This window comes from Gnatocerus cornutus, chromosome 3 (assembly GCF_029298725.1).
Source record: "Gnatocerus cornutus isolate USDA-ARS CGAHR chromosome 3, icGnaCorn1.1, whole genome shotgun sequence".
Taxonomy (NCBI): Eukaryota; Metazoa; Arthropoda; class Insecta; order Coleoptera; family Tenebrionidae; genus Gnatocerus; species Gnatocerus cornutus.
The window spans coordinates 20,875,817-20,889,241 of NC_142235.1; the positions used below are offsets into that span (position 1 = coordinate 20,875,817).

The window sequence follows — 13,425 nt, forward strand, 5'->3', positions numbered from 1 at the left end:
ACATGCGTAACAGGTATGTCGCTCAATGTGGTCATTTTTTGTGTAGCAACAACTGAGGAGGTTATCTTCAGGCCTGATAGCGATGACCTTGTATTTTCGTAAGACCACAAATCACATTCATGAAAATTCTCCGTTTGTTTTTTTAAGTAAATTCCGTGAAACATTTTCTTTTATTGTGTTTACCTGCTAGATAAATAGGTGATAAATCCAACAGACCTGTATAAATCACAGTTTGTGTTTTTCGATTTCCAAATCGATTCCGATTATTGTTTACTTTTGGGTAATTGCGAAATTAGTTCCCGATCTGGATTAAGTGACGTCTCCAATTTCATCGCTAATAATAGATAAAATCAATGATGACATGAATATTTATGCATTTTTGTATAAAAATCAGACCCAGCGGCCCAGAAGTCGAAAAAGTGTTGTTTTTCGATGCATCGCACTTTGCGCAGTTTCCCAAATTGTTGTGTAATTGACTTGGACAGATGGTTTTCTTACTTCACAGATAAGTGGAGAGATTACAAATATTCATATATAAACGTGATTACCCTCTTGAAAACACATTCTGCTGATTTATCAAAGTGCGGAACGTCGGTTTTGGCGAAATGGTGGAAAGTGAAAACGAAGTGAAAAATTATAAAGGTGATGATGACAGCTCGGAGTTCAAACGCTCGGTATGGAAACAGGTAAGAAACACGTTTTTTTTAATATTTTTTTGATTTTTTTGGCCAAAATAGGCGTTTTTATTGCTGCATTAGAAAAAATCTTGTATGCAATACGGGGCAGAAATGAAAAATGAAAAAACGTCTAAAAAAATGCGTCAAATTCTTGTTTTTTGACGGCAGAATTTGTACCTCTTGTGTGGAAATTTTAATCCTCTGTGATGACAGGACGATTAACTTCTCTCTTAAGATATTTATTATCATTTCTTAAACACGCAAGAAGTTATTTATACAAAATTTAATCTTTCGGAATTAACAATTTTTGTTCATAACTTTTATCTGCAAATAAAACAATCCATTATTTAATTTATTATAAATTCTACAAATATTTACTGCATTAAATGTCTTTATAATGGCAAACGTGTCCATTGAAATCTCTATGTCAAGGTTGCTGTGATCCTTTAATTCTTAATGAGGAATGTTCAATAGCTTACCGAAATTTAAGATTTTTTTCTACAATCGCACCTAAATGCAGAATTTAGCGATAAAAAAATTATGGTTCTCTAGCAAATGCCGCCAGTGCGAGTCGTAAAATCATACTTACAATTACTCGAGTGTAAATAACCATCGTGTGTATAATTTTCATTTCGCACGAGTAGCAAACAAAATTTTTTCTTCAATTGAGAAAAATTTAAATATAAATGTAAATAAAAAGTGACAGTTTTGACAGTATTTTCGCGCTGTTTGATTACTTTTACGCACTCTTATGTCGCTCTTATGCACTCATTTGATCACTTTTATGCACTCTTATGTCATTTTTGCGCACTTGGTTGTAGAATAATGTCATTTTTAAATTAAAATAACAATCAAAATATCAACTTTATAAAGCAATAATAGAAAAAATATGAAATCGATTAAGCTTGCGATTGTCCACTTTGACAGTTATTTTTTTATTTAAAGTTGGAATCTTGATGAATGAGCTGTGGGAATTTTAATATGACAAGGTTGGTATCGTTTTTCGCCAAAATTTGATATTTGTCTTATTTGACATGAAAATTGCTGCGCATCAGTTACGTAATTAGTGCGTGTCTTTAAACTCCAAGTGAAGTGAATTTTGCCTCAGATGCGAGATTGTTTTAAAACGGTAACAAACAAATTTACTTGCGACGCAATATGACAACGTCTATGATTGGTTGAAAAACAGTCACGTGTCACGTTTTTAAAAAACCACAAACCCTCACAAAACGCTAAAAATGACGTTTTTAAGGCGTCGCGACGCCAACATTAAAGATATTGAATATCTTCGTTTCTATTTATAAGGAAAAATTTGCTAATGGAGGACTGATTTGACACACTGATTATCACTCAGATACTATTATATTCTCTTGAGTGTCTTAAGTGTCATGTCCATCACAATGAACTCTCCTAATCGAATCTTTATCTTCACTCAAATCTTCACATTTCAGGTAACTCTTGGACTGCTCACAAACTTCTCGAGCATTGCGCCAAGCATGAGTTTGGGGTTCTCAGCAGTTGCCCTCCCTGCTCTAACAGCCGCATCCAACAACTACGCACTAAGTCCAAACGAAGCGTCTTGGTTTGGTAAAATTAGTCCTCACACAAAAAACAAACAAAAAAACAATCGTTTTTATAGCCAGCATCGCTTCTTTGGCAACACCATTCGGTTGTTTATTCTCTGGACCAATCGCCGACCGTTTCGGACGTCGGACTGCCATGATGTGCATCAACGTGATCGGATTCATAGGGTGGCTCTTCATCGCGGCGGCTTATTACTTCTCAGAGCACCAATATCTTATTTTGTTGATTGGGCGGCTGCTGACTGGACTATCAACAGGTCTTTCTAGCATTCCAGCGACTATTTACATGGCGGAAATATCCAGCGCCAACCTCAGAGGAGTTTTCTGCACGTGGAACAGCGTCTTCTTCGCCGTGGGAGTGCTGATAGTCTACTTCTTAGGCTACGTGCTGCAAGTAAGAATCTCCCGTACGAGTACTGCTTCTTCAGTTCTTTAAAAGTCTCATTAAAGCACTGTTTTAACGTAGTATTATATCTGAAGTAGAAAAAACCTTGTATGCAACACTTTCCGTTTCAGGACAATTGGGGAGTGATCGCCTTGATTACGGCCGTGTTTCCTTGCGTGGCGACAGCCCTCGTTTCGTTCCTGGTGCCCGAGTCCCCTTCATGGCTCATCCGCAAAAACCGTTACGACGAAGCCAAAACCAACATGTGCGAAATCTTCGGCGCCAAAGAATACATCCCGGAAGTCGAACAAGAGATTGTTAATCTAGTCAGTAACAAAGGCATCAAGAACATTCCGAAACAAAAAACAATCTTCGAACAAATGAAGACGAAAATGCAGTACCTAATCAAGCCAAACTCCCTCAAACCTTTGGCGCTCGTGACGTCTTTCTTCTTCTTCCAGCAGTTTTCCGGGACGTTCGTTTTGGTGTTTTACGCCATCGACATCGTCAAAGAAGCGGGTGTTCAATTAGACGCGTATCTCACCATTGTACTGATCGGAGTCGTTCGTTTAACAGCGGCTATTATTGTTAGTTATATTAGTAAGAAGTACGGAAGGCGGCCGTTGTCTGTCATTTCCGGTTCCGGTATGACTGTCTGCATGATGGCCCTAGCGGGTTACATCCTCGCCATCAATCAAGGAAAAGTTCCAGAGGCCACTCAACAATCATTGATGTTCCTCCCCGTCCTCCTCCTTCTGGTGTACTTCTTCATCAGCACTGTTGGTTATCTCCCCATGCCGTTCGCCATGTCGGCGGAAGTCTTCCCGGCGAAAATCAGAGGAACAGCTTCTGGTTTGGCCTCCGCCATGGGCTACTTCTTCAACTTCATCACGGTGAAGATCTACACCAATATGATGGAGGGAATGGGGCGCCAAGGCGTCTTCTTCTTTTACGGCTCCGTTAGTTTAGCCGGGACCATCTTCGTTTTGCTGCTTCTCCCGGAAACCAAAGGCAAATCCCTGCAAGAGATTGAGGAATATTTCGGAAAAAAGCGGCCGGAGAGGAATTCTCTTCTCAACGGGACTGTGGGGGTGTAAGCAATCTACTCATATCAGTATTTTCTGTGATCTTTTATTTATAATAAAATCGGTTTGTTAAAATGACAGTGGGTCCGTGTCATCTGTCATTTTAATTTGTTTTTTAATAAAATTATCCAATTAAAATGTTCTAACGTCTCGTGGTTTCCATCCCGTTACCGTGTGCGTTGGCAACGCCGCCTGCGATGACACCAAAAGTGACAGTTTAGCTCTTATGTCACTTTTACGCATGCTTATGTCACTTATGGTAAATAACCATTTTCTATAACTACAACACATCGTGTGTATAATTTCCATTTCGCACGAGTAGCCAACAAAATTTTTTCTACAATTGAGAAAAATTGGAAGATGAATATAAAAAAAATGACAGTTCGGTTCTGACAATTGTTTTAAAATTAACTGTTTTGACAGAATTTCGGCGCTGTTTTGGGTGTTTGAACACTTTTGCGCACTCGTTTGATCACTTTTACACATTCTTATGTCACTTTCATACACTCTTATGTCACCTATGACATGGCTCTCTAGCAAATGCCGCTATTGCGAGTCTTAAAATTATACCTACAATTGCTCGAATGAAAATAACCATTTTCTATATCGTGTGTATAATTTTTTCTTTAATCGATAAAAATTAAAAGATAAATATAAATAAAAAGTGACAGTTCTGACGATTGTTTTAAAATGAACTTTTTATTTGACAGACTTTTCGCGCTGTTTTATGTCACTTTTACGCACTTGTTGGATCACTTTTACACTTTTACACTGTGGGGGTGTAAGCAATCTACTCATATCGGTATTTTCTGTGATCTTTTATTTATATAATAAAATATGTAGTTTTGTTAAAATGACAGTGGATACATGTCATTTGTCATTTTAATTTGTTTTTTAATAAAATTATCTAATAGAAACGCTCTAACACCTCGTGACTTCCATCCCGTTACCGTGTCCGTTAGCAACGCCGTCTGCGATGACACCAAAAGTGACAGTTTGGCTCTGAGTGTTCGGCCAACTTGTGTCCTCTTTTAAATCTCTCTGAATTTTTAGATATTTTCGTCTGGATTTGTCCACGTTGCGGAATCTCGGTCTCACTATCTGTCGCAGAACGTACTGAACCACAACCTCCTCGATAAACATACAAATTGCAAAATTCAAGAGTGCTACGATCAACATGGCGACTCGCCCGTCATAAAATGGCGGAATCTTCAACTCCAAAGCGTCCAAAATCCAGTTGGCTGGATCAAGCGTGATGTAGGAACAAACAGCCACCATTAAAAACGCAGAAAACAAAAGAACGTAGTTGGTGTAGATGGGCTTCCGGTAGGGTTTGCCCTTGGAGAAAACCACAGCCATGATGATGTATTGGAACATCGACGAGCAATAAACTGCGTAGTTTTCGTAGCTACTATAAAAAATACTGTTTTCCGGATCGTACACAAACGGAACGAACCAATCGTACGTTTGTATGAAATAGTAGGCGAAGATTTGCACCCCCACGATGACCAACATGAAGAAAATTATCGACACCAAAGGAATGAAACTAAGAAGTGACGTCATCGGTGGTTCGTGATGGAGCTTCTCGTAGGCTTTGGTTTTTCCGAAGAACGAAGCGAAGTTGAGAATAAGACAAATGTCAATGAAGAGAAACTGGAGAGAAGTTAGATTCGAATCGATCGCGTACAAAATGATGACCGACGCGAATTCCGTCAAACTATAACACAACATGACTTTGAAAACGCCGAGCGAGGTGACCAAGGCGGCTCGGCCTTCCCGTATCACCTCAGTGGTGCAAGAAATATCCGGTTCTTGAGACGTAAACGGCGAGGCAACGCTTGATTCGGCCTCAGAGAGGGAGATTCCAACGTTCGCCGCTTTGAGGGCGCCACAGTCGTTGGCTCCATCGCCACACATTGCTGCAACTCATCGTTAATACAAAACAAAGGTTTTATTAACAGTCGTACCAACGTAGTACCCTAAATTCTTGAGCTCCTCCACTAGTTGTTGCTTCTGAAGACCCGACATCCGCGCGAAAACAACCCCTTTGGTGACAATCTTCGGAATGAGTTGGGGGAAGTACCGGTTGATGTCCCCCCAAGTGGTGCCGCTCACCACCAACTGGTACTGCCGCTCCGCGACTTTTTCAACATCCTCCACTTCTTTATTCTGCGGTAAAACCTTGTCGGACTCTTCGTACCTAATTTTGGCCACTTCGGTTTTCGTCGGTTTCGTAGTAATGACGTCGATCACACCACAGCCTGCTTCGATGATCCCGCAGTCACGTGCCACGCTCACAGCCGTCTGGATATTGTCGCCTGTGACCATGACGACTTTCATTCCGGCGTCCTTTAACACTTTTATTACCGCGGAGGTTTGGGGTTTCAAGCGGTTTTCAAGGATTATGAAACCTAAGAAGTTGAGGTCGCATTCGACTTCTTCGCGTTGGAGTTTCGGGATTTTATGGAAAGGAGTGTTGGTGATGGGTTTGGTGGCCATCCCGATGACTCTGTAGCCTTGTTGGGTGTAGTCCTTGAGACGGGTGAAAATTCCCGCAGGAACGGTTTCCGGTTTGGAAAGAGAAACGATCATTTCCGGGGAGCCTTTGGTGAAGATCTCAAAGTCGTCGGAGCCGAGGCGCCGGCAGATGACGCTCATGCGTTGGAGGGTCGAGGAAAACTGGTATTTTTGAATGAGGCCGATTTCGGAAACACTGTCTCTTATTATTGTGGGCACCAGGAGGTCGTACTTGGAGGTGTCCGCGATTGTGGGTTCTTCCAGGGTCCAGCCGGTTGATTCAAACATCTAAAGCACAAATTAGAAGAAGTTAAAACATTTGAAAACTTACTTTAACATCCAACGGATCGCCACTGAGTTGGTTGTCGATCAGAGTCAAAGAGTGACAAGTTAACATTCCGGTGAACAACAAAGAGTCGTTGGTGATGGTGCGAATGTCTTTGACGGGTTTGCAGATTTCGTTGTTTCGGATTGGAACCACCCCCCACATGTCCAGGCCGTCTTCGGTGAGGGTTCCTGTCTGGATGAAGACAAAATAAAATTCGGTTATTGGCAGATGGTGCTTTAAGAGGTCCTTAAGAGCCATTAGAAACCAATTTTACTGCGGCATAATTAAAAAAAAAGAAGCAAAAACGTGAAATTTCAAATTTTCCACTCAATTTTCGAAGTTGGTAGCACTGAAAATTAGACAGCTGACATAAAATTGCCTAAACAATCCTATTTTTTCAGTTTAGTTGTGCGTAGAGAGTATTAAATGATCATAAAATTGCTTTCGAAAGCCAAATTTGTACTAAAAAGGTTAGTTTAGACATAAAGCGACGTTGCACAGTGAGATCTTTGAATTTTCGAGCGGGAATTTTGAAATTTGACGTTTTTGATTCGTTGGTTTTTAATAATGCCGCATTCAAATTTAAAATTTCCCATTTGAATGGACAGCTAACAAAATTGTCTAACCTAACCTTACTTTTTTAATTTATTTGTTCGTAGATACGAAAGGATTATAAAAATGCTTTGGAAAGCCAAATTTTTAGTCAAAAGAGTAATTTAGGCATAAAGGGATATTCCACAGAAACAGATTTTCGAAATTTTGCGGGGGAAATTTGAAATTTCACGTTTTTAATTCGTTTTTTTAAATAATGCCGCAGTAAAAATCGAAATTTTTAAGTTGGTAAGACTGAAAATTGGACAGCTTATAAAGTCCGACCACCAACGCCGCCATCTTCCCCTGCATTACAACCGGCAACGTTGCCTAGGGAGATTTTTGGTGAAAAAATAGTTGTCAAATTTTTGACATTTCTGAAAATTACGCAGTGGTTCCGTTAAAAACGTTTCTTTTACACCCTGTTGAATTGTAAATCAAAGGATTTAATAGTGAAAAGACTCGGCACAGCCTGAAAAGCCGTTTTGTGTAATCAAATTGTCAATTAGGCAATTAACCTATTTGATTTTATCACCAAAAAGTCACCATCGACGACGTTGCCGGTTGTGAAGTGGTGATAGAGTGCAGTGTTGGTGTTTTTTTTTTTTAAATAACAAAGTAACCCCAGTTACTGACAACCCTGTCAACCCATTTCGCGTAGGAATTTAGTGTTTTTAGTGCATTTTGTAGCATAATTTGCTGCCAACCTATATGTCAACTGTCGAAATATTCCAATGATGGATATGCTATAGAATTGCCTAAACTAACCCCACTTTTTCAATTTACTTGTGTGAAGAAAGTACCAAAGAACCATAAAATTACTTGCGAAAGCCAAATTTGCAGTAAAAAGGTTACTTTAGGCATAAAGCGACGTTCCACAGTGACAAATCTTCGAAATTTCACGCGGGAAATTTGAAATTTCAAATTTTTTAATTCAATTTTCTTACTAACGCATTAATATTACCGAATTCTAAAAACAGGGTCCAGAACAGAAATTCTCTAGAGCACAATCCGCCATTAACCAAATTTAATTTGAAGGTTCGGCGGAGCAGAAAAAAAATAAAATTCAAATTCCGATCCGTAGAACACCCGGTACTTGGAATTTTTATCCTAATTCCAACAAAATTCAACTTACTTTATCGAAACAAACGCAATCTACGGACCCCGACACGTTAATGACCCTCGAATTAATACAACAGATCTTCTTCTTTTTCAACCTGTTCAACGCGTACAACTTCCCCACAGTCATAGCTGCTGGCAGCGCTGGAGGAATGGCGATAGTTACTAAATCCAACGCCTTGATGAGGATGTCCAGCGACGCAATATCTCTAGAAAACTAAAGAGAATGAAAGAAACCAGCACTCGCAGTCGTACCTTGGAAAAAACAGTGTAGATAACCCCAAGGAACGCAATAAACGATAAAATCATAATAAACTTATAGCTGTCTTGATCAAACTTGAAGTCCGCGGGTGGTGGGTACATGATGCTCCTCACCAACTCCCCTTTGGAGGTCAAGTACCCGGTACGAATAACCACCGCGAGGACATGTTGGGTACTGTAATATCGCGTCTGTATGACTTTGGTACCACAAAACAACGTATGATTGGCGTGTTCTTTGCCATCGTACAATTTTTCGTTGTTCGGCAGTGCCGTCTTGGTCACCGGTACTGACTCTCCTGGAAAGTGGTACTACTTCACTATAACGACCTCAATTCGGAATATTTTACCTGTAAGCATACTCTCGTTGACGATGCAGTTACCATTCAACAACACCGCGTCACACTGCATGTCGCAACCATGAGATGGTATGACGATGACGTCACCAGGCACCAACTCAGTGGTCGGAATCTCTTGGAAGGAGTCGTCGCCGCGACTCACTAGAATTTTATCGGACGAGTGCACGGTTCCTTTGAGGTTCTTCTGGTTCTGGAAGAAGGAGTTAGATGGGTCAAAGCAAAGGGGGTGGTACCTGTCGCGTCTGAATGATGGACGTGGTGATGCCAAACACCGACATGATGATGATGGCGATGGTGTAATAGTAGTAGTACTCCGCCAACCAGACGATCAAACTGAAGAGCTGGAAGATGTAAAAGGGGGTTAGCGCCTCCAAGACCAGAAGAGTGAGGATGCTCTGAACCGGTACGTTAATTTCGTTGGTACCATAAGTGACACGTTTGAGGTTTTGCTCGTCTTTGCTCAATCCTTTTCGTTTGTGGTACTCCGAATTCGTGATACTTCGATCCAGACCGGTCAATTTCAAGAATTTGTGTTTGTTGTCGTCCCAGACGTAGGTGAGCTTCTTGCAGCGGAGGATGCGGACTTCCTGGACTTCTAAAGAACGGGTTATATAGGTTGGTACCACCGAAAACTTACTTTTTCTAGTCCCATCGTTGAGGTATACAGTGAGTAGATTCTTTGGTTCGTTTTTGAAAATCAATCCGGTGATGCTGATCACGCTATCGGTCTTTTGCAGGGTGGTACTTTTCAATATAGTCACCTTCTTGACGAAGTAAGTTTTGTACTTATCTTTGTACTTATCCTAAGAAAATAATTGTGCCAACTAACTTAGCTAAGCAAGTTACTAAAACGAGGCAAACTCACGATAATGAGGACTTTTTCCGCTTCATGCAGAGCACATTTCGAATGACTCGCGTACAGCCGCCATTGGGGGCACCAGTGGAAAATGAGTCGTAAAATACCAAAAGTGAGCACGTAAGCTAACCACGTCAGGTACTTCTTCATGTTGTTGATTGTGTAACCAGAAATTTCCTAGAAACCACAGTTTAGTACAGTTCGGGGAAGTCAGGAGTACCAACCATCTGATCTTCTTCCCCGAAATTGAGGTAGTGTATTTTAGTTTTGGTGTTTGATACGGCGCCATTATTTTTTGTTGTTTTCACTCCGTTTGATGTATCTGGAAGAGAGTTTTCGATTATTATTTGCAGGTCGTCGACTTGTTATGCAACGAAGAAAGTTTCAAGGTAAAGTGTTACGGCAGGTATGTTGAGGGAGACAAGAATATTTAATGAGAAGAAATAAGACGCTCTTATCTAATAATTAAATTTTCCCATATGACCTAATAAATTTCATTTTTAATAGATATCTTAGGTTGGATTTTAGAAACTTTGGTTCAACCACGGGCAGCTCCTCAACGTGCAGGTAGTTTAGGTTGCAATGTCCTCCAAGATCACACATTTTTATCGTGTAATTCGTACTTGTTGCAAATTAGGTTATGGGATACAAAAAAATCTGTGAATGTGTAGGAATTCAACTTGTTTGTTACCGTTGTTAAACAACTAATAGAAATTTCACTTCACTTCTCTTGTTGCACAACAATTTTTATGTCAAAACTACCGAATGTCAAATTCTGGGGCGGTGATACCAACCCTGCCATTTTAAAATTTCCAAAGTTGATTCATCAAGATTCCAACCTTAAATACAAAAATAACTGTCAAAGTAGAGACTGGTAGAGACTTGCAACCTAAACCGTCTGTTATTATTCGTTTACTTATCATATAAGTGACATAAGAAGTTGCAAGTTAATCCTCTAGGGAATTTACCGATTTACAAAGAACTAATTTTAGACGGCAGGATTTCAAAGAGATAAGTTAGATACCTGTAATAGACACATGTCAATTTTGACTAATAGATGGCGCCACTACTAAATGTTAAGTTTTGAACGTTGAACGTCTAATCAATCACAGAGCCGCGTTTACAAAAATTCTCTTGAAAAAAATCACCTTAAGGTCCACATTGCATTATTACAATTGCCATGAAGTTACTTTTTCAACGTGTATCGTACAATGTTTTAACTACGATTGTTCTCCATTTTGAATTTATAAAAACGATAATTAGAAATAATCTGTCATGCAGAGTTAACTAAGCGGCTTTCTTTTAGATCAAAATCTTATTAAAAAACGCCTACTTTTTGCACGATGGTAGATAAAATTAATTGAGTACCTCCTTATCTGCATCTAAAATGACCAAAACGTGACTCTACATTAAGTAGTAAATTTGATCACAACACTAAAAAATACAAAATTGTGGTGATAATTTGACAGTTCTTGTTTGACATGTAGAAATTGCAGCAGGATTGGTGTAAATCGGATTTTTAAGTGACTAATCACAGAGCTGCATTTTAAATTTGGCGCCTACAAGGTCAAAATAGAAATTTAATCGGCTCATGGTATTTTGGGTGGCCTACTTGTTTGTCATGACTGAAATTGCTAAAACTGCCAAGAAAATGGGTTTTTAATTACGAGTATAATGTTATGTAAATAAATGGGTTTTTAAACATAACGTTTAAAAACATTTTTTCCAAGGAAATTAAACGTTAGACCAAAACGATTTTAAATTTTAACAGCTTCTAGGACAATCACTATTTGGTATTTAGTTATATTATGCAATAAAATGAGTCAATAACGTTACACCTTTGCCAATCTTGTTGTATAACATCTTGTCCATAAAAACCGAATGTTAATAACTCAAAATAATCGTAAATATACAGGAAGCTAAAAGTTTCAATGAAATCCGTTGGCCATGACTTTGTGAATTGGCAGCAATGCGATCCACCCGTTTAAACGTCAGTCATCGTTTGTTTAATCAGTGTTGCCAAAATTCATTCAAAGTCAAGGCTCGCCAATTTGCTTGGAGGTCCTCTGTAGTAATTATTGTTTGTTTCTTTGCGGAAATTGTGACGTAAAATAAATTATTTTCTTATTATTATTTAATGTGACTCTAATTACGTAGTAATATGCACTTTTTGTATGGGGTGTTCCAGGAAATGTTTTTTTTTCTGTTCTCCCGAACCTCCAAAACTAATTCGGCTAATAGTGTATTGTACTTAACGAGGTTCTTAATTCGAGAGCCACTTGTAGGATCCAATATTAATGCGGCATTATTAAAAAAATCGAATCAAAATCGTAAAATTTCAAATTTCCCACTCAAAATTTCGAAACTGTTTAAACTAACCTTACTTTTTAATTTACTTGTGCTTAGAGATTATCAAAGGTAAACACGGGCCATAAAATTGCTCTGTAAGGACGAATTGCACTGACAGATCTTCGTTGCGCAGTCACACAACCTTCAAAATTTCGAGCGGGAAATTTGAAATTTAAAATTTTTAATTCAATTTTTTTACTAATTCGGTAATAACATCGAATTTTAAAAATAGCGCTCAGAATTAGATCTCTCTAGAGTACAATCCACCATTAACCAAATTTAATTTGAAGGTTCGGCAGAGCATAAAAAAAGTAAAATTTAAATTCCTTACGTCCAGCGATTCGTGGAACACCCGGTACTTTCAATTTTATCCTAATTTGGCTACGGCGACGGATAGACAAAAAACAATTCAACAAAAACAAACTTCAAGGATAATTATGTGGTTAAAAAAGATAACAATTCGACATTTTTTATTTTCTCAACAAAATCTAAGCAATCATTGTTTTACGACTTTGGTGTTTGCACATGCCAATTAGTACCTATAATAATCAAGTCGTACGTTACAAAAACAGTTTAAAATTTTTTGGTTCTGGCCAATTTTTTGCATTTGACGTAGTCAATTATCTTTGTCAATAAATAAACCTGCGACTTGGACATCGGCACTATAATTAGCAAGTCGGGAAAATGTAATAATTTCCACAGCCATGTCATCGCCACGTGTCACCCCAAAAAACCCACAACCAATTTCCCTATTGAAAAAATCAAGTGACCCATAAATGACACCCCGTGCTAAAACAAACCGTCAATTTATCACAATTAGGTGACCTTGGGCTTCATAGGTCGCTGGATTTAATAATACGAGCGATTATGCGATAACCCTCGTCTTCCGTACGGTCGGTTTTAAAGAAAAAATTGGGAATGAACTCACTTCGCTCGCTCAAGTTGTTCACCATACCGCAACAACACGTGAATCTTAGGCAAAATTCTCTCTAAACGGACACTTTCACTGGCACATGTGGAGCCGGTCTTGTGAAAAACCATACTGACATGGTTTGCACGCAATTTGACAACACCTTGCGGCTTAGAAAGAAGGGGACGACGGTGAATTGCATCCGCACCAATTTTTTTTTTCACGAACCAGTTTCGTCTATTTCGCTTATCTTTATTGGCGCGATTTTTATTGGGGATTTAGGACGCGGTTTTTGGGGTTTATCGAGTGTGATTAAGGAGGACAGATAACATTTCTTGGGTTTTGGTGGAGAGCCGATGGTTGCGAGCTGGTTTTCACCGGAAGATTATTTGACCTTTATCCGCCAAA

General features: G+C 39.1%; 2 protein-coding genes across 2 annotated transcripts; one reads left to right on the forward strand and one right to left on the reverse strand.

The window, feature by feature from the left end:
• The first annotated feature begins 509 nt into the window (after positions 1–509).
• On the forward strand, positions 510–3,872 carry LOC148178052 (trehalose transporter 1-like protein). The gene is made up of 4 exons (XM_088031650.1): positions 510–686; positions 2,129–2,264; positions 2,317–2,654; positions 2,777–3,872. Exons 1-4 carry the CDS (start codon positions 606–608, stop codon positions 3,740–3,742), a joined length of 1,521 nt encoding a protein of 506 aa, XP_087887776.1. The 5' UTR covers positions 510–605; the 3' UTR covers positions 3,743–3,872.
• Positions 3,873–4,533: 661 nt separating this feature from the next.
• Positions 4,534–13,156, reverse strand: LOC148178053 (polyamine-transporting ATPase 13A3-like). Its single transcript, XM_088031644.1, has 11 exons — positions 13,036–13,156; positions 9,983–10,080; positions 9,768–9,935; positions 9,540–9,705; positions 9,136–9,497; positions 8,894–9,092; positions 8,541–8,842; positions 8,302–8,502; positions 6,579–6,767; positions 5,698–6,535; positions 4,534–5,649 (listed from the first exon to the last, which is right to left on the reverse strand). The coding sequence occupies exons 1-11, from the start codon at positions 13,058–13,060 to the stop codon at positions 4,652–4,654; spliced, it is 3,546 nt and encodes a 1,181-aa protein (XP_087887770.1). The 5' UTR covers positions 13,061–13,156; the 3' UTR covers positions 4,534–4,651.
• Positions 13,157–13,425: the final 269 nt, after the last annotated feature.